Below are 26357 nucleotides of genomic sequence, written 5' to 3'. Positions count from 1 at the left end.
CCCTCTCGGGCCCTCCTCCCTTTCTGGGAGCTTTATACTCTTGCTCAATAAACTTCGCCTTGCTGCCCACCACTCTTCATGCTCTTCATGTGGTCTACCTCTTTGTTCTTTGAAGCAGTGTGACTGAGAACCGCAGGCACTAAAGGCAGAGAAATACTGCAATAATGCTAGGTGTAGAGGTCCAGATCTATATGTTTTTGGATTTCAATGGCGAAATCCCTCTCTTGGAAGGCTGTAACAGTGTACACTTGTCCATCAGTACCCATTTACCCAAACCCTCACCAGTTCTGAGTAGTAGTAAAAATTTAAGCCAGCAAACAAGCATCTACCACCACCAAAAAAACCAACAATTTTGCCAACCTGATTGCTAAAAAAAAAAAAAACAACAAAACAGCATCTCATTTTTAAAAATAGCATTTCTTTGGTTACTAGAGATATTAGACATTTAAAAAAATTGGTCCCATATTTGTGTGTGCCCTTTTTTTGTTATTGTCCATTTTCCTTTTTTTCAGATTTTTTTTTTTAAGTAATCTCCGCACTCAGCATGGGGCTCAAACTCACAACCCCAAGATCAAGAGTTGCACCCTTGCCCAAGTGAGCCAGCCAGGAGCCCCGATTTATTGTCTATTTTCTACAAGATCCTTTCTTGTAGAGTTTTCTAAGTGCTGTCTACATAATGAGGTTATTAATCTTTTAAAATATATGCTGCAACAAATAAATAAATAGTTGGAAATATTTCCCACTTTACATTGCCTCTTCATTGTTTTTGCATGTGACTTCCCAAAGGTTTTATTTAAAAATTTTTTATTACTTATTTTTATTTTTAAAGATTTTATTTATTTATTCATAAGAGACACAGAGAGGCAGAGACATAGGCAGAGGGAGAAGCAGGATCCCTACAGAAAGCCTGACGCAGAACTCTATCCCAGGACCTCAGGATCATGCCTCGAGCTGAAGGCAGAGGCCCAACCACTGAGCAACCCAGGCGTCCCTATTTTTTTTTTAATAAGCTTTTTATTTTGGAGTAATTTTTTGGGACAATTTTACATTTAAGGAAAAGTGGCTGAGACAGTAGGGAGAGTTCCTATCCACCTTTCACCCAACCTGCCCCAATGTTCCCTTCTTATATAATCATGGTGTATTTGTCCAAACAAAGCAATAAATACCATACGGTTTTATTTTTATTTTTCTTTATTTATTTTACGATAGTCACAGAGAGAGAGAGAGAGAGAGAGAGGCAGAGACACAGGCAGAGGGAGAAGCAGGCTCCATGCACCAGGAGCCCGACGTGGGATTCGATCCCGGGTCTCCAGGATCGCGCCCTGGGCCAAAGGCAGGCGCCAAACCACTGCGCCACTCAGGGATCCCTACCATACGGTTTTAAAGTTGCCCATTCATGAGTGCCAGAGAAGCAAGCAACTTGTATCAAATTCATCTTCCTCTGATGGAAAATCTGGTTGAAAGTTTGGTTGATGGACATTTGGAGCACATTTTTTTCAGATGTGATAATTTTGTGTATTTCTTGGTCAGAGTCCAGAAGTCTATGTAATTTAGAATATTCTGAAATTCGTCATTAAGAGTGTACTAACAGAGCAGTAGGAGTCTTTTACTATGAATAGTTATGTTTCTACATGCCAAAGCATTCAGAGTTTTGATTTTGAAGGACTCTGGAGTCTGGAAACTCTGTTGGAGGGTTTAATCCCCACTCTCCCTGCTATCAGGCCGCTCACTTCCTGGGGTTAAAGGGCAAAAGTGGGAAGTGTGCCTAACATCATCCTTAATAGGAAGTAACATGCCATTAGAGCCTTTTCTAAAGAGAGCTATCATCTTTCTCTTTCTAAATTATAGCTTCCCCACTGATAGATTGATAAAGAAGCATTTGGTCTAAAACAGTCTTTTCCTAGAGCAGAGTGGAATTACCTGGGATAGCAGGACAGGACAGTGTCAGAATGGTGACCCATGATCTGAGCATGGAGTTCCTCATGTCTGCCCCACCTCTGATCAGCCCTGATCCAGGGCTTTGTGTAAGTCACTTCCCCTCTGGCGCCTCATTTCCTCATCTGCAAAGCAAGGGGGCTTCAACGATCTCTTTCTGGTTGGAGATTTCTCAGTAATTCTCAAAAACAGATTTTATTGGGGTTGATAGATACGTTTATGATGTGGATTGCTGTGATGGTTTCCTGGGTGTTTATGCCAAAATTTATCAAATGGCATATATTAAATATAGGCAGTTTATTGTTTGTCATGTATATCTCAGTATGGCTATCTAGCCTGGATTTTCTCCAGGCTTCTAGAATGATGAGACAGTAGAAAGGACAGTGCTCTGTTCTGATAAAAATCTGTTTCTGTTGTTAGTGATAGAAGGAAATAAACAGTGATTTCTAGAGTTTTCCCTATAGTCCCTAAAGTCTGTGCTTTCTCCTTCAATTTCTGTTTTTTTTTTTTTTAATTACTATTTTTGGGGCACCTGGGTAGCTCAGTGGTTGAGCATCTGCCTCTGGCTCAGGTTGTGACCCTGGGGTCCTGGGATTGAGTCCCAGATCAGACTCCCTGGAGGGAGTCTGCTTCTCCCTCTTCCTATGTCTCTGCTCTCTCTCTGTGTGTGTTTCTCATGAAGAAAGAAAGAAAGAAAGAAAGAAAGAAAGAAAGAAAGAAAGAAAGAAAGAAAAGAAAGAAAGAAAGAAAATCTTTTTAAAATTACTATTTTCATCCATTCCAGGGAATGTTCATTCTGCTTATCGCAGGCATCATCCTTCAGTGGTCTCTCTTCTGTAGACTGTCAAGGCTGTGTGTGGGGTCCAAGCTTCTCTTGGATGCCCACTGTGGCTCTAGGTTCATTTCCAGTATCCTTTTCAGGAAGTATCTTATCTCTAATGAATGCAATTCATTGGGTAGTACTTCTTAGCAAAAATTCCTCTTTGTTCGAAGGCGTGTTGTAAGGGCGATAAAACAAATTCTCACAGTGAAGGAGTGCCTGAGTGGCTCAGTCAGTTAAGCATCTGCCTTCAGCTCAGGTCTTCATCTCCTGAGTCCTGAGAATGGGCCTTGCATTGGTTCCCTGCTCAGCGGGGAATCTGCTTCTCTTCTCTCCCTCTACCCCTCCCCACTGCTCATGCTCTCTTTCTCTCTCTCAAGCATATAAATAAAATCTTAAAAACAAACAACAACAACTTCTCACAGTGGAACTTCCCAGCATGACATGGGGATGAGGAGGCTGCAGGAGGCTGTGTGGAGGTGGTGATTTGCCATTCCTTTAACACCCCCTGGAAAGCATCCTTTCCCTAACTTCTTCCATTCCCAGCCAGGCATCAGCCACTCAGCACAGACTCATGATTCTTCCATGGAAACACTTTTGAGCCCATCTCATGCATTCCGTCTGCTACCACCTAGTCCAGATGCACCACTTTAAATCTGGCTTTCTCCAGGAAGCTCCTTACCTGGCTCTCTGCTTAAAGTGTCCCTGCCTTGAGCCCACTCTACTAGATGTATCATTTTCAGTAGTGCCTTCCTCAATCATGTGCCGACTCAGCAACCTCCTGAGGTTCTCCATTTCTACCTTTCATCAGGGGTAAACTCCATTTGGACTGTGAGGCCCTCACCATCAGCCCTTCTCGTATCTTCTCCTATTTCACCTTTCTCGCCATGCCCAGAGGCATGTCGGTCCAAGTAGGGCATGTTTCCTCCTGGACCCAACTGTGTGCCACATATTTCCCAGGTCTGTACCTTTCTCATCTTTCCCTCCCACCAGGTTGTCCTCAGTAAATCCTACCTGTCTTAAGACTCACTCTGCTCAGACCCCATCTTTTCTGAGAAGCTTTTAACTGATTCTCCAAGTACATTCATTTCAATTCCTATGACTACTTACTTGCTAGGTGCTGGGCACATGAGGATGAATTACAGCCTTTGTCTTCTCCTGACACCCAAGAGAATGAAAAACCAAGTTAATCCAGGAGTTTTTTAAACCAGAAACACCATATATATATATGTATACCTTTCCCCTTCAAGTAGGTACTTGAGAATTTTAACTCCGATATTTAAAGTGTGTGCAGAGGAAGAATTTGACATACAGAGGACAGAAGAAAATTTTCTTGTGTCTGTTTGTGGTTGATTCTTGCTGGGCTGAACACAATGTGTGTGAATGATGAAGTCCAATAAAGTATGATTCCTAAAATTAGGTTGTTCTATCTTTCTCTTTCGCCGTGGAGAACAAAGTCAGATTATGCAGATTTATGTTTATAGACAAGGAAAGATCACCTTTGCTTAAGAAACCCTTTGCTTGGGGCGGCCCAGGCGGCCCGCGTGGCTCAGTGGTTTAGCACCACCTTCGGCTTGAGGTGTGATCCTGGGGACCTGGGATCGAGTCCCACGTCGGGCTCCCTGAATGGAGCCTGCTTCTCCCTCTGCCTGAGTCTCTGCCCCTCTCTCTCTCTCTCTGTGACTATCATAAATAAACAAAAATTTAAAAAAAAATCAGAATATATGATATCGTCTAATCTTCAAGAAAAAGCTCTAAAACATAGAAAGAAATTGGTGAAAAGTATACACCAAATGATTTTCTTCAGGTGGAGGAACTCTTGGTGATTAAATAAAATACTTCCTTTTCACCCAAACTTTCTATAACAAGCAATTTCATTGTCGTAATCAGAAAGACATTTTCATTTTGGGAAAAAGCACAGAAACAAGGACATCAATTTGGTACAAATGCAGATGGATCACTTTAGAAACAGTCCAAAATTGAATATTAAAAGGCCTTCTGTTTTGTTTTAATATAGAGTGAGGACAGGAATGGGCCACCTCTACAGGGAGATTCAGCAGATGTGGACTGGGGGGTTGTAGTGTTTCAGAGTAAACATTATAAAAATAAACAAATGAGAAAACTAATGGAATGTGATAGATAGGATGCTTACATAATTACTATAAATGCTGTGCCCTTTTTTGTTTTTTGGTTTGGGTTTTTTTTTTTTTTTTTGGTCTGAGACTCATAAAGGACTTTAACCTCAGGTCTTTTTTAACCTCTGGCTTTTATCATTGGTCAGAGTTAGTGGCACTTTATGTTCTAAATCATAAATACATGATTTGCCCTTGGTATGCTCTAGCAATTTTGTTTTCTTTCCTTCCATCAAAGTTTGTTATCTCATTGCAGGAATGGAAAATGTACGGACTGGTGATATCACACAGGTGGGTGTCTATAGCCTTGAGAATTTGACATGCAGGTGGGAATTTTACCATGTGGGCATTCACTCGAGTTCTTACTCGGCCTACACAGATCAGCCTCAGCTGTGGGCACTATAAATAAAGTTCAGGAGTGACACTGAATTCTGGACTCTGGAAAGATCCTTGACCATGAAGTTGATCCTGGTTTTTGGTGCCCTTCTGGGGCATATCTACTGTCAAGAAACATTTGTGGGGTAAGTTATACTCTCTGGTGCCTATTTGAACTTTTTTACCTGAATCACAGAGTCTCACTGGATTGTTGCAGAATAATGGGTGTAAGTGTTCAGCATCTTCAGAGAAGTTCTCTTAGGTTTAGAGAGGAGATAGTGGGAATAACAGAAACGAGTGACCCAAGAAAGAGACGAATGACATCTAAAGGAAAAAAACAAAGTGAAATCTGAACACATGTATCTTATTTCTCTCTCCCCTGATGATCAGAATGTAGGATAATAGACGTGAGTGAAAATAAAGCAGTTTGGCTGAATGTCTCAGCACATCTCAGTAACTGATGGGTTACTCTCCTACCACGTCCTCCTGACCATTCTGGGCTTCACGCTCCACATCAGTCCTTGACTTCTCCATCTTCAGATCTAGTGCTCAGGCCATGGAACCTCATGAGGCGGGAGGATCAGGGCTGCAGATTTCAGCCCAAGTCCAACACTCGTGGCTTTGTAGGTACTTTGCTCCAAAGTACTTTGGTTCCAAGATTCTGTGAAAGGCTTTAGGCAGCATTTCTTGAAGAGCGTTCCAGGGAATTAAGGAAGTGGTCAAATAAATTTGGCTCAAAGAAGTAGGTGGTCAAATAAATTTGGGAATTGGAGTGTTTAACAAACTATAGGATTTCTAGTGACTTTTACTAAATTGGTATGCATTGTAAATCTATAAGAAGGGATCTAGGTTGCTGCATTTACCCATTTTTTTTTATCATCAAACTCCTCCCCACTTTTTTTTTTTTTTTAATGTGCTGAGCAACTCAAAGGGCTACTATTCCTTAGAACACACACCAGGAAATATTAGCCAAAAGCAGTATTTTTCTCAATGCCTTTCCATTACAAAGGAGGGCTCCTGGGTGTCTGCACTAACTAAAAGGAATGATACTCAAATGGAAGAATTTTCAGATCATTTGGCAGGTGGATAGTTGAAGGCAGAAGAGCCTTGAAGATCTTACACTCTATTACTTATATATTTTACTAGCATTCATTGGAAATCGCATGGCACTTGGTTTCAGAAGACCTGGGTTCTGGTCCTTGTATATGGCTCTTTGAACCAATCCTTTCCCCACTGCAGGGCAGTGACTCAGGAGTCCAGCTTACTTGGAGAAAGGATAGAGGAGAAGAAACCTCTACTGCCAAGGAAGGGCTATGCGAATACAGATCTACTCCCCAACTTTTTTTCTAAGGATATGTGTTTGCTTGTTCTGCAACTTCTCTTTCCTGCCAATGTGCCCTTGATAGCCTTTACTCCTCATTATGTGTGTTTATGGGTGTGTGGAGAGCACACCATGATTTTTCAGGGTCCCAGTTGTCTTTGGTATAGCCCAAGCTTGGGCCACATGAATGGGGTTTGGAGATGGAACTCTAATACATTTCAGTTAACAACAGCAAAACATCTTAGGTCTACCCAGATGTGAATTCTGTTCCTTTTACAAGCTCCAAACTAATTATTCCACTTAAAAAAAACCCAAAACAACAAACCACCTCATTTCTGAAAAGCAGGAACAGACAAGTTTCAAAAGCTTTATGACCAGCAGGTGTTATTTTATAAATAATCATTAGCTAAAGGAAAGGTAACTTTAATGGCAAGCTTCCTGCCAGGAGTAGGTACACCTCTTAATTATTATCTAGATACCATTTCCTTGGGGGAAATAAAGCCATTCTACCAACTCCTCATTCTGAGGATGTGGGTCAGTATACGATTTATTAGTTTCTCATTTGTCAAAGAGGTTATTAACTGCTACATTAACCTCCAACACGCAGAGAGTAACAGGGGCAGAAAGCAACAGGAAACAATGTCCAGGTTTTGCTTTTAAGGTCATGTCTGTGGTTAATATTCTTAGGGACCAGGTTCTTGAGATCACACCAAGGAATGAAGAACAAATAAAACATCTGGTGGAATTGGAGGCTGAAGAACACCTTCAGGTATCCATCCTAGAGGGAGCTTCTGTTTCCCAAAGTCACTACTCCACAGTTAGACACGATGATTGGGATCTCTTACTTTGGACTGTACCTCATCTTCTCTGACATAGTGTGGAACACTAACTCATGGAGCTGGGGTACAGAAAACCTGGGCTCTAGCTTCAACTCTGTGACACTGGGGAAGTGACCTACCTTCCTTGTGTCTCATTATCCCGTTCAGTCTGAGGATAAATATGCCATTCTTCTATCTCACGAGTTTATCATAAAAGTGAAAAGAGAGATCTAACGTGAAAGTTAGTTTGAAACATTGCTGAACAGCTTTAATGCATTATTTCCATCCTAAAATAATTTACAGTATTGATATTGTGTCATGAAATGGATTCCTTGAATGTCAACTGTTGAAAAAAACTGCCATAGTTTAAATAATCTTTGCCTTTGGCCAGTTTTAATATCTATCTAACCATAGCGGGGACAAACAATATAACACATATGTCCCTCTTTAGATATTTAAAAACCCTCTTGCAACATCAGAGCGATTCTACAGTGATTCTGGTCTTGTGGGCTGGAGGTAGAATAGATACAAATTGATTTCCGGAAACCTATCCATGCTGTGCTGTCCATTTTCCTGGAATGACCCACTTACTGCCTTGGCCTTTTACTCCTTCCAGCTTGATTTTTGGAAACTACCCACCATCCCCGGGGAGACAGCCCATGTCCGAGTTCCCTTTGTCAGCATCCAGGCAGTCAAAGTTTTCTTGGAGTCTCAGGGAATTGCTTATTCCACCATGATTGAAGATGTTCAGGTAATTATCCCACAGACCATTCTTCCAGAGTCTTGCTGGTCTACATGAACTGAAGGTCCTGCCTTTTTTCTCCTTGGGTACCCTCTTGCCAGGGGAAAAGACCTGTGGGTGCCCCTGGGGCCTTCCTGCAGGCTTGGCTACCCCTGTAGAGAGGGTAGGGAGGCACTGTCCCTCTCTCTTTTGCACTTGATGCAAGTGAGATATGGTAATAAAAAAAAACTACAGGGAAAGGCAAAACAATCTCTGGCATGAAATATAAAGTGCAAACGGAAGGGTGTTAGTTTAAGTAAAACGTTACTCATTTAATTTTTGGTTTTTTTTTTTTTTAAAGGATTGTATTTATTTATTCATGACAGACAGAGAGAGAGGCAGAGACACAGGCAGAGGGAGAAGCAGACTCCAAGCAGGGAGTCCGACATGGAACTCAATCCCAGGTCCCCAGGATCACACCTCAAGCCGAAGGTGGCGCTAAACCACTGAGCCACTGGGGCTGCCCACTCATTTAGTTTTTAACTGGGGGTTAACTCAGGCCCTGGGTCCCAGAAAGATAGGAGCCATAACACAACCACGGGACTGTTCGTCATGCTGTATTTGTAGCATCTGACTGGCCAGGAGGCCTGTTAGTGCCTCATCTGCTTTCAGGATGCTGCCAGTATAGGGGAAAGGCATAACCCCAGAGCCTGTAGGACAGGAAGAGGATGCTTGGGACTTGGGGACCTGAGTGTTAGCATTTCCTTCACAATTGTCGATGCAAATGACGAATTGCTATAGACTATTCATAAGTGTGGCTGGTTTATCTTAGGTTCTGTTGGACAAAGAGAATGAAGAAATGTTACTTAATCGGAGAAGACAACGGAATGGTAACTTCAACTTTGAGGCTTATCATACTTTGGAAGAGGTGAATGTTTTAAAATGAACCTCTGAGAAATGGGCTGTTTTCTCCTCTGATGACAAGGCTTTTACTTCTACCTGGTGATTTAGTGGGAAGTATTTCTGAACTTCTCCAATCTTATCTAGGATTTCACAGCCAGTATCAGTGTCACTGCTTTAAGGCAGGACCTGAAGCCCACTTGCCCATCCCAGGAGCCATTCCATTATTTGGAATTGTCTAAGACTGTCTCAAGTGAGCACACAAACAGCCTCTCATGCTGAGGAGCCTCTCCCCTCAAGACCCCTTTGCCGATTTCTGACCTGTGTGGCCCACAAAGCCATTTGAGAGCTAGGCTTCATGGCTGCCAGTGATGATGGAATCAGGGGCACCCTGACACCTCTGACCTTCAGCAGAGGGTGGGGTCTCCCAATCTGACCAACCCTCGGAGACCGAATGGTAGTGAAGTGTTAGGAGGCCTCCGTCGTCTTTCCTGAGTTTTGTTGGTGTGAAGAGTGCCCCCTTCCTCCAGCTGGGTCACACACTGCCCCCTGGACATCTGGGCAGGGCTGTACTTGCCTCTTTGTGACACGGAGCTTTTCTGGGGGTTCACAGGGGTCCATTTGCACCAAATGATTTGGAGTGGGGGAATGGAGGGGAGGGCGTGAAGAGATGGGGGTTGGAGGGCCGCAGGAAGCGGTGGGGGAGTAGGACAGAGCCGAGAGGAGGAATCTGGTAGGGGCTCGTCCCCCACACCAGACATCCCGAACACGAAGAAGCCTCAAACTAATTTTCCCCCCTGATTTATTCGGTGGCAAAAGCTGACCTGACCTAAACTCATCTGGGGGCCAACTCTGACCTGGGCTGACTGGCTACTCATTTGTTTCACTGCCAGAGATATTAATGTGCCTGCATATGGAGCGACGCCACGTCGATAATATACAACAGATGCTTCCTCTGACCTTTCTAAAAAAAAAAAAGAAAAAGAAAAAAAAAATTTTTTTTTTTTTAAATTTGGAATCTGTATGGCCCCTCAGGGTTTCAGCGAAGGGATCATGAGCCAGTACAGAGAGTGAGAGGGAAGGGGAGTTAAGACAGCAGAGGCCGGTGGCGGTGGCGGTGGCGGTGGCGGCGGCGGCGGCGGTGGCGGCGGCGGCGGCGGCGGCAGGGGCTGCTCTCGCGCGGTCGCCCTCCGCCCTCCCGACACGCGGCCCCCGCCGCCCCCGCCGCGCCCAGGCGCAGCCTGCGTGCCGGGCCTGCACCGCGACTCCTGCACCGCGACTCCGTCAGCCTCGCAGCGCGGGCCGCGTGGCCGCCCACCGAGGTGCCTCAGAGGCCGGCGCCCCGCGTGCCCTCAAGCAGCCCCGCTGCCCAGCTGCCCAGTGCAGCGCTGGCCTCCACAACCACCTTTTGGGGAGGGGGGAGGGCGGAGCAGGAGGCGCCCCTGCCATTTGTGTCCCTCTGGGAGTGAGGGCGAGCCGGCCGGGGGGCGGGGAAGCCGCCCCTCGGAGATGGGCTGAGGGAAGCCACAGGCAAGGCAGAGAAGTGCCATTTTGTTGGCGGCACAAAGCCGGCACGAGCCGGCGCGGCGGCCACAAAATGGCGTCCCCCCCGCAGCCCCTGTGGAGGCCCGGGGACTCGTGGTCTCGGCCTCGATGCCCGCGTGCCCGAGCCTGCAGCGTCTGCCGCGCTGCCCTCTGCGTCCCCCGTGCGTCCCCCGAGGGAATGGAAAGGGGGAGCCGGGGAGGTCAGTCCTGGGGGCATCACGTCGTTCACTGGCCAACGTCCCGTGTCTCCGGTCTTACACATTGCAGATTTCCCAAGAAATGGATACCCTCGTTGCTCAGTACCCTGGTCTGCTGAGCAAAGTGAACATTGGCCAGTCTTTTGAAAAGCGGCCCCTGAACGTGCTCAAGGTACACCGGGGCAGCTGGGGTTCCCGTCGAGGTCTCGAACCGGCCGCCGCTCGCGCCTGCGCCTGCGCCTCCGCCTCCGCGCTTCCGCCCCCCTTCCCGGCTCCTCCTAACCGGTCCTCGCTGGTTTTGAGTCTCCCCCTCCCCACCACCCCCTCCCGCTTTCTTTTTTCTTTTTCTCTTTCCTGCGCCAGCTGACGCAGGTCTGCAGGAGTGAATTAACGCTCTCGTCGGTAGATTCGCTCCTAGGGAACCAGAGGCGACCGCGCCAATAGGAGCGGAGGCAGGGGGAGGCGGTGCGGCCCGGGGCGAGGGGGGCGGACGGAGGAGGTGACGGGGTCCCGGGCGGGCGGGGGGGGGCGAGGAAATGACGAGGGCCCCGGGGCGAGGGAGGGATGGGGGTGGTGGTGCGGGCCCGGGTGAGCGGGGGGAGGGGGGAGCTAATCTGTAATTAATCAAGGTAGGAGTTCTCTACCTTGTGTCCCTTGCTTTTCTTTTCTCTCTCTTTTTTTAAACCAAGAGATTAAAAAAAAAAAAAAAAAAAAAAGCGCCAAGGACTTGCCTGAGCTGCATTTAGAAACAGAAGCGTTCCTGCAAGCGTGCAGGAGGGAGGACAGGGCAACTAAACTGCATAGGCAAATGCCCAGAAAGAGAAGGCATTTGTTTTTAAAAGGTGCTAGTTTGGAAAAGGTTAGGGTTTTACTCCAACCTGTAACCTCTGACAGCCTTGGTGCTCATAGTTGCAAGCTTTTTCACTTTGTCCAGAAAAAAAAAGAGTGAAATTTATTTACCAGGTTTCCTAGAAAGAGTTTGTGAAAGAGGAAAAAAAAAAAAAAAAAAAGAGATAATGTCACAACTCCCTACTAAATTTGGAAATGTTATGGCTGAGAACCAACGGACTCATTGGGACAGATGGATTTCTCCAGAGTGTTTCTCCCAAAGCAGACTGGAGAGAAGTGGTTTGCCTACTTTATGACACGGTGCTACATTTGCTAATATTTACTACCTATTTAAAAAAAAAAAAAATTCCTCTACCCTGTTTCTGTTTCTCCCACCCTGGGGCCAGGAAATCCTAGATTGTCCTCTCCCTTGGATTGTCCTGGCCTCCTCTTTCCTGGGGTAGCTCAGGGGTGAGAATGTTACATGTTTTTGAAAGTTCCCGGCTTTTTACAATTGAGCTCTTTGAAGGAAAAGACATGAAACACTTATAACTTAAACTCTTGAAGCCCATGAAATGTAATTTTTAGCAAGGATTTGCATTTCTCATTTACCTTATCTGCTATGTTTAGAATGCAGCACAGAGATAGAAGTTGATGGTGCAAAAATAATCTTTTCCTCCCCATTTACTGATCCAATTGGCAAAGCCACTCTTCCAAATAAAACTAAGACAGTTAGATCATAAAATTTAAACTCTGGAAAGCACATCCAGAGCCTAGCATCCTGTTTTTATGAAGGACTCAAAAGGTTATCACAAGCATTTTTATTGCAAAAATTACACAATTATTGTAAAAATCAGAAAAAAGAACTGAAAAAGGAAAAACATCCCCATATTCCTAATTCCATGACAATGGGGTGATAGCTGTTAATATTTTGTTGTACATCTTGCTATTTCTCTCTTCATTCCCCTCTTTCCTTTTTTATGTCTGTGTGCGTACATATATATGCATACATGAGCTAGCCTTTTAAAAGAAAAAGGCATCATACTATTCTGTAACCCATTTGATAAAATTTAGAACAAACGATGAACATACTTTTCATGTCATTACATTATCTGCAACGAGTTTCTTTTTATAAACATCGCAGGAGAAAAAGCCAATGCCCTCTTGTTAGCCTGCATTTAAAGTCATATTAAAAGCAAGGGGACCAGAAAAATCACGCGAAATAAGAGTTTATCTACAGCATCACTGTCTGCACCTCTACACCTCCTCCTTCTCTCTCCATCACGTCAAGTACAGAAAGAGGGACAGATAGGCCCCAGGGGAAGAGAGGGGGGACAGGAGCCCGCAGCAGTGGGAGCTGTTCACATTTCCCACATTGTTTTACAGTTCAGCACTGGAGGAGACAAGCCGGCCATCTGGCTGGATGCCGGGATCCATGCTCGCGAGTGGGTTACACAAGCCACTGCACTGTGGACAGCAAATAAGGTCATTTTTTCCCCTAAAATTCCTCGATTATTTTGACTTTCTGGGGTTAGGCTCCACCTAACCATGCAAGGGTCTTTGTAGAGCCTTTCTTTACGTAGGCAGGCCCATTCAACCTTTTTTGGGATTGCGGTATTGCTGCAGCCAGCAAGCTGGCACTGTCCCCTGGCCTGCTAGCCACTGTGTGCTCTGTTAACAGACATAGCCAGAAGAGATTGAGAGGGTGGTAAGTAAGGACCCCAGGAGTCAGATTTCAGCATAAGAACAGAGTAGAGGAAAATTGCTTTGCTGCCTCGGGCCTTGCGGGCTGAGGGACGATGTGCTAGAAATCTATAAAATCACCAAAGGGGCTCAGATGGAGAATATAAACAGGTGCTAGAAGACTTTCCTTTGCCCTGCAGATCTAAAGTGAAATTGGTTAAGGGTTTCTGGGTTTTTCTGAAAATTTTCCAAATCTGATTCTTAAGTCAGAGTGTCGCAATACCTTTCTTCCACATGTTCATTGGAATTAGAGTCAGGACACTGGGCTGGGTGTGACCTAGACTGGTATTGCTTAAGTAATTCAAAAATGACACGCTATAAATCAGAATGTTAATTCATGAGCAAAGGAAATCAATCCACATGAGATCATTCAAGCATGTGCAACCACGTGCATACTGACTGATACATTTTTCCCTTCAGTTAAAATGCAGTTACCTTTAGGGTATTATGAAATGGATATTTAACAGTTGAATAATAATGCCTTAGGATGGCTGAGCACAGGAAATGAATAAATTTTAATCCAGCAGAAACTTCAACTTTACTGCAATTGATCGCAAGTAGAAATTTAATTCCCCAAATGGAATTTAACCGGTTCTCTGTAGCTTCAGAAAAGTCTCTACACATTTAAGTAATCTGTTGTTCGTTGTGAGTACTTTTGGAAAGCTAGCCTGTGTGATGATGAAGGAAAACTGAAAAAAATGTCTTTGGTTCATAGATCTGTATAAGCCACATACACCTTTGCAAAATGCTTTCCCAGAATGAATAGAAAGAATTCTACTTTTGAGAGAGAATGGATAAGTGATATCTGAGTTTTACTTAATGTCAGTAAATGATTTTGACTGGAAATAAAAATATAGACGCTGGCATATTAAACATCACGGGAGACTGGGAGGTAGCCTTGGCAGGCTCTCATTGACCAGTAGTGGTATCTAGTTCGTGTTTGAAAAAAACACATTACCTTAATACTCCATCCTGTGTTCCCTGGTGAAAGGGGAGTATGAAATTGACATATACGTTGTCTCTGCTCAGATTGCCTCTGATTATGGAAATGATCCATCCATCACTTCCATTTTGGACACAATGGATATCTTCCTGCTGCCGGTCACAAATCCTGATGGATATGTGTTCTCTCAAACCAAAGTAAGCCTGGACCTTTTTCTTCTTCAACAAGAATTTATGGAGATGTGTAGGAACTTAAAAAACTAAAGTAACCTTTCTGTTCTGGATTTACCATAAGTGGGATGCGTAATTTCTCAGTAGTAGCCCTGAACTGAGGCATAGAGTGGAGTGGAATAATCACCTCTTATTCCAACACACGATGTCTTTACATATTGCCTCGGTCAGAGCCCATTTCAGCTGTGAGGCTGGGCTATTAGAGCTCAGTGTTCACCGTGAGTCACCTAGGAGATTTGTTCCAGTTCTCTCTGCATTTTTTTTTTTTTTTCCTGTGGTGGGATTGATGGAAAAGAGGAGGCGGATATTACCTGCTGACAATTAGATTGCAGTAGGATTTGGGTAGGCAGTACAACGTATTTAGCGTTTTACTTACAATCTGGAAAAGAAATCCTCTGTAATATCACTAAAAGAAATTACTTAGTATTTTTCCCCCTTTAAAATCTCATTATGGAACACCATGGTGGTAACTGTGACCCCACGTATATTCAAAGTGAATCAGAGCTTCAGGTTTATTTTTGGAGAGAACTGATGACGATAGTGTTTTTCAACGTGTGTTCAGAAAGAACTTGTACTCATCTCATGAGATATCCTGTGAATAGAGGCTCCACGGTCAAGTTTGGGAAGTTCCGCCCACTGTACCCCCATCCTGGAGCGGCATTAAAGAATGCAAAAGAATAAAAAAAAAAAAAAAACCCTTAGAAGTGCTGAGGTACATTAGCCAATTTAGCTCTATATCTTCCTGAAATATTCTATTACAGAATTCTTGTTCTCTCCCCACTTTGTTGTTGTTTTTATTTTTATTTTTTATTGTTAACGTTTAATAGAACTGGCATCCTATAGAAGATGGTTTGGCAGGTATTGATCTGAGGAGATGGGGGATTATTTACTTCTCATTTCGGTGAGATGACCAAGAAGCTCCTTTCAGAACCCTGTAGGAGGACTATTATATGACACCTCTGCCGGCAAGAGAGATTAGTGTCATTCCAAAGGGGCCTTCCCTGGAGGGAGCAAGGGAAATGAACAGAATTCTAAAGGGACTTTCTCATCAGGCCCAGTGACTGTCTTTCTCTTTTGTCTGTCTTCTCTTTCTGTTGGATTTTAAAGAATCGTATGTGGCGGAAGACCCGGTCCAAGGTATCAGGAAGCTTCTGTGTCGGTGTTGACCCTAACCGGAATTGGGACGCAGGTTTTGGAGGTGAGCACAGGGACTTGCCCCCAGGGACCGCCTGAAGTTGTCTGGCCCGCTAGCTGCTTTGCAGGGCTCTGCAGTGCTGTCAGCCTGCTAAGCCCATTCAGGATTGAAGCCATTTAAAAACCTATTTGAAAAACACTTAAGTAAATTCCCTTCACAGGCACGCAGCTCTGTCACAGATCTCTGAGCAGCATTTAATATATTTTGTCTCACATCTTAGTTTTCCCACAAGCTGTAGCTCAGCTCGGCTTCACTTCTGAGTTTTCAGAGCAAAGACTTGGCGCAATGGAGGGAGGCCTTAGGAATGCCTGAACCAACCACTAGAGGGGGTTAGGATCTATTCAGATGAGAAACATTACATCATCTCTGGATGTTTCGAGAAAGAAAACTAAAAAGAAGTACAAATAGGATTAAGGAATTGATTTTCAAAACAGATTCAAAGAGAAAATATTGGCTTGCTGCTCTGGTTTTGTTGACTTGTGCCCCTAATTTTGGGGGGGTTCAGTGGCAGCCTGGTTTGGGGGCTTCTTTATGCTTTTAGGGACCTGTTAAAACTCCTGTGTTTCTCTAATCACAGAATTGATGTTTGTTTGTTTGTTCCTCATCAGGTCTGGTAACAGTGAGGTTAGAAACTGTCTTTTTCACTGTACTATCCCTAGTATCTAGTACAGTGTCTGGAACATAGAAGGCAATCACTAAATATTTGTAAGACGAATTAATGAGAGTTATTGAACCAAGAAAAGACCCACTCGGGAATTGTGACAGGATATGGATGAGTGGCAAGTTCATTCATCGCTTTTATAATAGTTTTTTTAGCATAGGAAAAAAAAAATCAAAGCATCAGATCCAAAATACTGAACAATACCCAGGGATTCAATGTCAGATATTTTTTTCTTGAAGTGTTATTATTCTTATTAAATGATCTTGAAATAAAGTGACAGGTTGTATTCATACTTTGTCTATATCATTTAGAGACCCTGGGGAGTCCCAGCCCCTACCAGTTCCCTAGAAGTTTCTCTAGCTTTCAGAGCCCTGGCCAGGCCACAGTGGACCACTTTGGTGGTCATGAATAATTCCAGTTGCTGAGAAAATCAGGGCCAAAGGTGGCCTTGTTGTCAAGTGCACTTGTGATTTCCTCACTGCAGAAAGGGTGTCAGAGGTTCCTTGCATTTATGGCTTTGTGATTTAGAAGTACAGATGCATAGAATCTTCTACTCTTGGACACTAAGAATTGGAAGAAATCCCAGAAGGAGAGCTTGCTCAACTCCCACCCAGTGCAGGAATTCCATCTATAATGTTAAATCTAGCTTTTCTTCCAACAACTCCCACAGAGAGGAGATGATCTAATTTGATAGCTTTCTGCCATATAGAAGAACCATATTTCTAAAGAAGAGAGATGTGTCCAGAATCACTTCAGTGTGGCCTCCTGTGCCCTTAGATAGCAACTCAATCTAATGCAGGGACAGTCTTGCTGATTTTCAGAGGAGGAACTTTAGTGATCCACAGTAAATGTATCCATACAGCATCTCCTTAAAGGTCACTGTTCCTACTGGACTTCTTTTGCATCCCATCAGGGCCAGGAGCCAGCAACAATCCTTGCTCTGATTCCTACCATGGACCCCATGCCAACTCTGAAGTTGAAGTGAAATCCATAGTGGACTTCATCAAGAGTCACGGGAAAATCAAGGCCTTCATTACCCTCCACAGCTATTCCCAGCTGCTCATGTTCCCCTATGGGTATACATGTACCAAGTCAGATAATTTCGATGAACTGGTAAGTTTCTGAAATGCCATTTTAGCTCAGCCACAAAGATCTGTTCTGTTGGACAAGTAAGTTTCAGTGGGGAAATCAGGTACTGAGATGATGGTGTACTAGTGACAAGTTACAAAGATGAATAGGTCCAACCACTGAGAAGACTGTGATACAAGCAGGGGCTTGAAAGACTGGTTATGGACTTTCCCAAGTGAAGTTTCCTTGGGAAATAGAATTCATGAAATTACTGTTGCCTTAATCTAGATGAGCAGGCGCCTAAATTTGACTATAAATGCCCAGGATGTGCTTTCTGTTGCTTAGGAAATAACTACTTGAATTTGGACCCAGGAGGGTGGGGGGGTGTCTTGTTTTTTTTTAAGATTTTATTTATTTATTCATGAGAGACAGAGAGAGAGAGAGAGAGGCAAAGACACAGGCAGAGAGAGAAGCAGGCTCCATGCAGGGAGCCCAATGCAGGACTCGATCCCGGGTCTCCAGGATCACCCCCTGGACCGAAGGTGGTGCTAAACTGCTGAGCTACCCAAGCTGCCCATGGACCCAGGGGTCTTAGATCTGTAGTCAGTGTAGTCAGATGCCTACAGATGCTGGATGCTAAATAATACTGTCTCCCAGTACGGTTGAACCAGAGCTATCCCCAGCTGAAGAGAATGTGCAGATATTCCCAATTTGGCTTTTAGGCTTGGTTTTTGAGACCCATGTGTTAGAGATAAATCCTGAGATGGGACCTTTTGGTCAATTTATTTTCAAACATGTTATTGTCAGCAGCTCCTGGCATAAATGGAATAAATTATTCCCATTCAGGTGTATCTTTCATCTCATCTGTTGCATGTTAGCCTTGTAGGGCAGCTTTCAGGGTTTTGATGGTATTACCACCCAAGGTCAAATCAGGGGAAAAAAAAAAACCTTAGGATTGAAAAGAAACTAAAAGGTACTTTGAGTAGACCTAGATGACCTTCAATTATCTAAACCCAGATGCTCCCATCTCTGCCACATTGTCATCTAGCCTGTGTTTGTGGACAGTTTCCCACCTCCCAGGGGATTCTCTTCCATTGGGTCTGATTTGATTGTTTGAGGTCTTCCCTATAGAGAACCAAAGCCTTCTCCTTACCTTTTTTACCTGCCAGCCCTGGTTTCTCTTCTTGCTCCACAGAGCAAGTTTATTTTCCTTTGTAAAGAAGCTAATGCATTAATCACTTGAAGACCAGTAACCTGCTTCTCCTGGGTTTTTCTGTATCCCTACTGCATACTTGGCAGTGCCTTCAAGCACTCCTAATGTAGTCCCGAGTTCCCTCACCATTCTGGTCGCTGTTTTACGAACATGCTTTGGTTTGTCTGTGTTCTGCAAAGGCAGCTCCCAGAAGTGAACGTGAAACTTGTCTTGTGGGTTAACCAGCACAGAGCAGAGCATGACCATCACCGCCCTCATCCAGACCGTGCACTTCTGCTTAAACAGTTGAGGGTCACATTAGTTTTTTGGCAGTAGCACCATGCCGTTGACTCATGTTGGGCTCATTGACAACTGAAACCCCCAGGCTCTCTGAGGATTCTGCCGAGCCAGGTTTCCCCCATCTGGTAATTGTACAGTTGTTTTCCTGGACCCAAGTTCAAGACCTTACATTTATCCCTAGCAAGGACAGTAAAGCCTCAATCAGTCAAAATTGGAACCCTCAAATAATGGAAAATATTTTGCTGAGCTCTACTTCTTGGAAAAAGAGACAATCATAGGGAGGTAAGCCAATGTAGGGATCTATTTAAAAAAAAAAAAATCCACTTCCCGGGTACATCCTGGGGTCAGTACGTATTCTCTTTAGCCCCTACTGCCATCCTACCCCTGAACCAGGAGAGCTGGTGGCAAAATAATGACCTCAGTGTATGTTATTGCAAACACCTGGATGACCGAATAAACAACAGAGGTTTTCATGTTGTTTTTTCAAAGCCAACAGAAGTGAACTAATGAACTAAAGCTTGCTTCGTGGTGAAAATGACTGAAACGAAAGTCCATTATGCTTATGTCTCAGTTAACCAGAGAGGCCCAGTTAATCAGACAGTCCCATTCTATGTTCTGCTCTTGGGAGTCCATTCTTTGAGAAGCAAATGTCATCCATCTACCTTTCCTTGGTTCTCTTACTCTAGAATGAAGTGGCCCAAAAAGCTGCCCAATCTCTGGCCAGCCTGCATGGCACCAAGTACAAAGTGGGACCTATCTGCTCAGTCATCTGTAAGTATCTAGTGTGTATTTACAAATGACCCACTAAGTGGGCACCATGCGATTTGGGGCCAGAGCCTTTTAGTGCCCTGATGTGCAATGGATAGGTCTTTATGCATGGCATCCAGCCCTGCCCAGTTGCCCTCCATGAGGTACTGCATGATATCTGGAACAGAGAGCTTCCTAAATATTTGAGCTATGTATGTGCCTCTCTGCGTGTCCTGATCCCTACAGCTCACTGTTGTTATGTGGAATCTCTTTGCCTAAAAATAAGCTTTTGTCAAGACTCAGTCCTAAGTCATTACTTTTATTAATTATTCCTTTCTCGTCTAAGAGGGGTTTACACCCTGAGTTAATGCCATGGACTGGATGTGGGGGTGACTCTTTAAAAGGACCCAGATATTTCAGGGGATAGACTTTGTTGCAGCCATTTGTGCACATAGAATGTGGGGAGACACAGGGGAGAACAAGTCAGGAATACCGCCAATGTCAGGAATAAAGCTAGGGAGCCTGCTCTCAGACTTTCTGAGGCTCCCCTCTCCCACAGTAGAGGGATAGAAACAAGAAACAACTGAGTGCTGTGGGAAATTGTAATGCACCCATTCAGATTGTGAGTCCCCCAAAGAAATCTCCCCACTTCCTTACAGACAAACCCAGAAACTCAAGACACCCCAGTTAAGTGCTCAGGACTCTCCTAGTGCTTCCACGCCCATGGACCCTTTGGAAACAAATGCCTCCTATAGGCACTCACTCTATTCAGCACACTTTTATTAAGTAAGCCTCTACTACGTGCTAATCATTATGCCAAGTACTACAGACATAGATAAGTCACAGAAAACTCACTGTTTAATGTGGGAGATGAACAGGAAGACAAATGAACGTCAGTATGCTGTGTGCAGTTGTGGGCTATACATGGTACAAAAGTGTTAGAAAGTTAGAAGGATTTGACAGTGGCAGAATCAGGAAAAGCTACATACAGAAGAGGGCAGAATTTTGATGGTTGCTCGCCAAATAGTAACTGGAAGGGAAAAGAATGGGTCATTCTGGCTCTTTACCAGTGCGGGCAAAGGCACAGAAGTAAGAAACTGCATGATGGGCTCTGCGAACCACAAGGGGGTTTGGGACCATTGAAAGAAAGTGGGAACAAGGGGAGTGGCATTCGGGTTTTTGGATGCCATGTTAAGGTGTTTAAGATTTAACTCTAAGGATACGGGAAGCCATTGGAGTTTTCAGCAGGCAGTGAGTATGTTGAGGCCTTCTGTTTTATTTTTATTTTTATTTTTTTAAAGATTTTATTTATTTATTCTTGAGAGAGAGAGAGGCAGAGACACAGGCAGAGGGAGAAGGAGGCCCCATGCATTGGAGCCCAACGTAGGACTCGATCCCGGGTCTCCAGGATCACGCCCTGGGCTGAAGGCAGTGCCAAACCTCTGCTCCACCCGGGCTGCCCGAGGCATTCTGTTTTAGATGAAACACACTAGCAGCAGTGTGGAGGCTGGAGTGTGATGGGTTGGAGTATGAAAGTCCTACAGGAAAAGTAGGACTTGTTCACAGGAGGAAATGGTCATCTGTGCTAGAGCAGTGCCACTGAGGATCTAGGGAGACATTAATCAGGGAAAACCAGAAGGCTTTTGTCACTCATTAGATGTAGAGAGTTTCTCACTGAAGGTCATCAAACAGGGCCGTTGACAGAGGGAGACCCCCCAGAAGTTGAAGGAGGGGTGACATTGGAGAGAGAGTGCATTCAGCTCTGGGCAAGTTGAGGTTGAGATAACAGTAGTGTTTTCAAATGGGGATGTCTCATAGGCTTTGGGCTGCATGGCCCTGGGATTTCTTGGAGAGAGAGAATCTTCAAAGTAGTTGACAGGATGGTTGGAAACAGGAGAGCAAGGACATCACTTGGATTGGGAGGAGTCTTGGATGGAGGAGGGGAGCAAAATGTCAGACAGCAGAAGGGGTTAGTGAGGGAGGGCCACATAGTGGGGCTGGGCAGAGGGCCCAAGAAACCAAGGGTTAGAAGAAGGGCCCAAGAAACCAGTTGTTGGAAAGGAGGCTGTGGTTAACAATGATGAGAGGCTACAAAAAGGTCAGCTGTGACAAGGACAGAACATTTACCACTGGATTTTGCTTATTGGTGACCTTAACCAGAGCAATTTCATAAGCATGGTGAAGAATTATTGGAGGACGACATGGGATGGTGAGAGAGAGGGAGAGAGGAAGTTTGGTGACTAGACTGCTCTTTGGGGGAACCTAGATGAGAAGGGGAGGAGAGAGGAAAGGAGAGTTTTAGATGTTTGAGATGAGAGACTTATTTATTGGCTGTGGGAAAAAGACCAACAGCGAGGGTGAGGTGGAAGATGCAGGAGAGAGAAGAAATGAGCAAGGCAGTGCCTTTGCAGAGTTGGGGAGAGGAGGAACAAGAAAGAGTCAAGCAGAGGTGGGTAAGTCAGGCTTGAAAAGGAGGAGCAAGTCTGCAGATGCTGGAGGCACCAGCACAGCTACATCTGTAAGGAGGGTGGGAATCTAAAGGAAGGCGCCCTTATTAGTCATGGTAATCATGGTGACCTTGGAGCAATAGTTCACTTACCATATCTATAACAACTGATGGAAATTCCTAAACTACTGATCATGAAAGTTTGGGTGTTTTCCAGATTATAGTTTTTCTTTTCTTTTTCTGCTATTATGTTACATTTAAAATACTTGATGGAAAAAAGAATTCTAATAACCTTCATATTTTATGTTTCAGTCTCATAATTTTGTTGATGAACACAAATTTATTTATCTAGTTGTTATCAATGTCTATGTTCTATTTTGTGTCCAGCCCTTTTCAGTTAATGTTATTTCTTGTACAGTTCTATGCATTTCAACTCTAGGTGTTTGTTATTCCAGTAGATAGCTCTATCCTGGTTATTGCTCTATCCTTTGTGTTATTTGCTAAATGGTGCTGCTCCATGTTGGTGCAGACATGTTGGTACAGACTTCTTTTTCTTCTAGATGACATCTTTGGTGTATATTCCCAAGGCAAGATTACCAAGTCAAATGGAATGAACAGATTTAGAGTTCTTGTTACATATTTTTTAGAATATTCTCCAGAAGGCTGATCTGCTTACAGTTGCCCCGACCTTTTAAACCATGTTCCATGTGAGATTGTCCTCCCCTTTGGCAGAGGAACCTCCAGGGAAGAGGGCCCTCTGACTGGTGGTGCTGGGGAGGAGGCCATGATGGCCACTGAAAGCGGAGGAATGCATGTTTTCTCTATTGGGCAGCCTCGAGTGGAGGCTGGAGTTCAGAATGTCAGCAGAAGGGCATTCTCTGTTCTCCACATGGGGTCTTGGCCATTTTGTTACAAGGAATCTGGTTTTCCACCTTTCTTATCTTAGGCATGTGCAAGTGAGACCTTGGGAGGCTGAGCTTTAGTGTGCTTTTCTTGGTAAGGTTATAGATATTTTTTTTTTAAGATTTTATTTATTTATTCATGAGAGACAGAGAGAGAGGCAGAGACACAGGCAGAGGGAAAAGCAGGCTCCATGCAGGGATCCCCATGTGGGACTCGATCCCAGGACTCCAGGATCACACCCTGGGCCAAAGGCAGGTGCCAAACTGCTGAGCCACCTAGGGATCCCCTATAGATATTTCTTATAGGCAAATATCAGACAGATATAGGGTTTGCTGTCTGATCTTTCAGAGCCTGATCATTAATGATCAAGCAAATTCTGGCTGCATCTTGCCCAGAGTTGACTCTGTTATCCTTGATTCTGGCCTAATGACAGCTTGGACAAGTACTGCTTCTAAGAACAAGTCCCAATTAAGTCTTTTTTGCCACCTGCCCTAGATTGGCATGTAGCTCTGGGCTGAACACCTGTTTCACTCCACCCAAGAGGTGGCTGGGCTCCTGTAGTGGGTGAGACATTTCCTGGGTAGCTTCTCACCTGGAAAGGGCTCTGAGTTGCTGCACTATGATAGGTGTTTGGTCCAGGAGAAGTTGTTACTTGAGTTCTTTCCCTGAGAGGTAAAGGCTGCAAAAACCCAGACCTTGGGGATAGAGGCCTGGTTTTGAGTTACAGTTCTGCCACTTTGGAGCCAAGTAATATTGGGTAGGTCACCTGTCCTCCCTTGTTCTTGTTTTTTTAATCTGTGAAATGGGTTGTTGGGAGGCTCAAAACATAGGATGTAGAATAAAAGTGTTCACTAATTATAAGGCACTTTATAAATGTTGCTTGTTAGGATTACCCTCCAGGTACCTCTTATCCTTCATGTGGTCCAACTTTTTTGATTGGATCCTAGTGGTTTATCAATAATGGTGGTTACAATCACAGCTGAAATTTATTGAATGCTTATCCTACATACTTTATCCCAGTTCCTTCACTTAATTTTTCAGAGTCTCACTTTCCTTATCTATAAAATGGGAATAATACTGGTATCTACCTTGGAACCCATGTGGGGATTAAATCAACCAATTTAGCATAGTACTTAACACATTTAGCAAGTACTCAACAAGTGTTAGAATCATACATATAATATTCTCCCATTTAATTCTCACTGTGAAATAAGTACTGTAGTATTATCTCTTATTGATAGATGAAGCCTTTGGGATTCAGAGAGGTAAGTGCCTTAGGTCACCCAGTTAATGAGTTGCAGAATCAGGATTCAATCTGAGGCCAGGGTTCTCTCTACCATGGACCTCTTAGTCGGGTAGGCTGTGGGCAGGTAGTGTAAGTTAGTAATCTTGGTACCTAGGAAGATTCAGTTCAAGTCAGTAAACATTTGGGTGAAGGCAAAGACACAAATCACAGGCATTTATTGCGTTAGTTTACAATATTAACCATTAATCCTACTTCTTCCTGGTACAACACCCTGGTCTCCCCTTCTGTCTGGCACCATTCTTAGGGGCTAGGTGACTTCCTTCATTTCTGCCCCATCTCTTCCACTTGACCTCTATCTGCCTTCCGTGGGAGGGGCCTCAGAACCCATCCATTGCTCAGCTCTTCTGAGTCATGATTGCCCTAAGTTTTTTGTAGGCTGATGCCACCTTCCTTTATCATCTGTTACGTCAGCGGCCACATATTACACAGGTGCATATTACTTTATTGGTGTAACCCATCATGTATAAGTGCTGGGTATATTATTTGATATCAGAATAAAACCTACTCCACCCTTATGCTGAAAGTTCCCTGAGGGCAAGGGCCAAGTCTCTTACTCTATTTGTAATCCCTCCTCTCCCACGAGAGAAAACAATGTCTACCTCTAGCACTCCTCTAAAGAAGGAAGTGGTGAGGCCTCCTTAAGGTGTAGAAGGTGCCAGTCAGGAGAGCAGGCAAGATTCCAAATGGGTGAGTGAAGCCAGAAGCTCCTAAAAACACCAAAGGAAGGCTAAGTATAGTGTCCATTTGAATAACACCTTTTGCTTTTCAAATTAACCTTGTATTTTGTCATAAGCATGACCCTCTACGAAGCTATCCCTGCTCTCAAAGTCCATGCAGAGATGCAGAGGGGCCTGATTTATCTCTGGTGAGGGTGAAGCCTAATAGGTTATAAAGCTGGAGAGGCTAGTGGGAATAGCATAACCAGACTTTATTCTCATTTGCCCTTCAGACCAAGCCAGTGGAGGAAGCATTGACTGGTCATATGACTATGGCATCAAATACTCATTTGCCTTTGAACTGAGGGACACGGGTCGATATGGCTTCCTCCTGCCGGCCAATCAGATCTTGCCCACAGCTGAAGAGACCTGGCTTGGCTTGAAGACAATCATGGAGCATGTGCGGGACCACCCCTATTAGGGCTCTGGGGAATAAAGACCATTAAAAGCTCTTTGGTTTGAAGCAAAGTTGGGTTGTGATTATTCCTTTTTCTCATCCTGATCTAGGAGCACTATTTCTTTGCTTTATGTTGTCCTAAAACATAGCAAGCCACTGAACTGTACCTCTCCATCTTTAAAGACAAACAAACAAATGAAAAAAAACCTCATCCAAAGCCAAGGGCTCCCAACATTGTTTAAAGTTTTTAAAAAAATTGTGGTAAAATATACACATCGTAAAATTGACCATTTTCACCATTTTAAGTGTGTAATTCAGTGGCAGTAAGTTACATTCACAAGGTTGTGCCATCATTATTACCATCTATCTCCAGAAGTTTTTCATTATCCCAAACTGAAACTCTGTACCCATTAAGCAGTAAATCCCCATTCTCCCTCTCCTCAGTCCCTGGTGACCTTTATTCTTTCCTTCTGTATGAATTTGCCTATTTCAGGTATCTCATTATAAATGGAATCATACGGTATTTGTCCTTTTGTGACTGGCTTATTTTATTTAGCATAGTGTTCTCCAGATACATCTGTGTTGTGGCGTGGGTCAGCCCCCTCACCTTAATAGAGTAGCATTTTGGAGTTAGGAAGGGACTTTCAAGTTTATTTACTTAATAAATACTAATTAAGCAACTACATGGTACCATACAGTGTCCTAGGTGCTATATCCTCTGGTCCCATTGTTGCTTTTGGCTTTCTTTCCCATTTCTAGTATGCTGCATTATAAAAACAAGTGGAGACCCAAACCAATGACACTCATTTCCTCCTGGCTGCCCCATCAAACCTGGGTCTCACATTCTATATAATTTCTTTTTAGGCATTCACTTCCATTAAGGTGTGAGAGTTTCTTCGTGTTGATGGTTTTCTTTAG

General features: G+C 44.0%; 1 protein-coding gene across 1 annotated transcript; it reads left to right on the top strand.

The window, feature by feature from the left end:
- Positions 1–5329: 5329 nt before the first annotated feature.
- Positions 5330–25510, top strand: CPA2 (carboxypeptidase A2). The gene is made up of 11 exons (XM_072764066.1): positions 5330–5408; positions 7271–7352; positions 8018–8152; positions 8955–9050; positions 10835–10936; positions 12979–13077; positions 14365–14475; positions 15616–15706; positions 17278–17477; positions 19611–19695; positions 25276–25510. Exons 1-11 carry the CDS (start codon positions 5344–5346, stop codon positions 25461–25463), a joined length of 1254 nt encoding a protein of 417 aa, XP_072620167.1. The 5' UTR covers positions 5330–5343; the 3' UTR covers positions 25464–25510.
- Positions 25511–26357: the final 847 nt, after the last annotated feature.

Source organism: Vulpes vulpes, chromosome 7, assembly GCF_048418805.1.
Source record: "Vulpes vulpes isolate BD-2025 chromosome 7, VulVul3, whole genome shotgun sequence".
In the NCBI taxonomy this organism is placed as follows: Eukaryota; Metazoa; Chordata; class Mammalia; order Carnivora; family Canidae; genus Vulpes; species Vulpes vulpes.
Note: the sequence above shows the minus strand (reverse complement) of the source record. Positions and strands in the feature narration are given on the sequence as shown.

What these genes read in the sequence shown, in the direction of transcription:
- CPA2 (XM_072764066.1), top strand. Translation starts at nt 5,344, where the DNA reads ATGAAGTTGATCCTGGTTTTTGGTGCCCTTCTGGGGCATATCTACTGT. An exon ending in CTTATCATACTTTGGAAGAG is followed by an intron (nt 9,051 to 10,834) that starts GTGAATGTTTTA and finishes TACACATTGCAG; the next exon opens with ATTTCCCAAGAAATGGATAC. An exon ending in CAGATAATTTCGATGAACTG is followed by an intron (nt 17,478 to 19,610) that starts GTAAGTTTCTGA and finishes CTCTTACTCTAG; the next exon opens with AATGAAGTGGCCCAAAAAGC.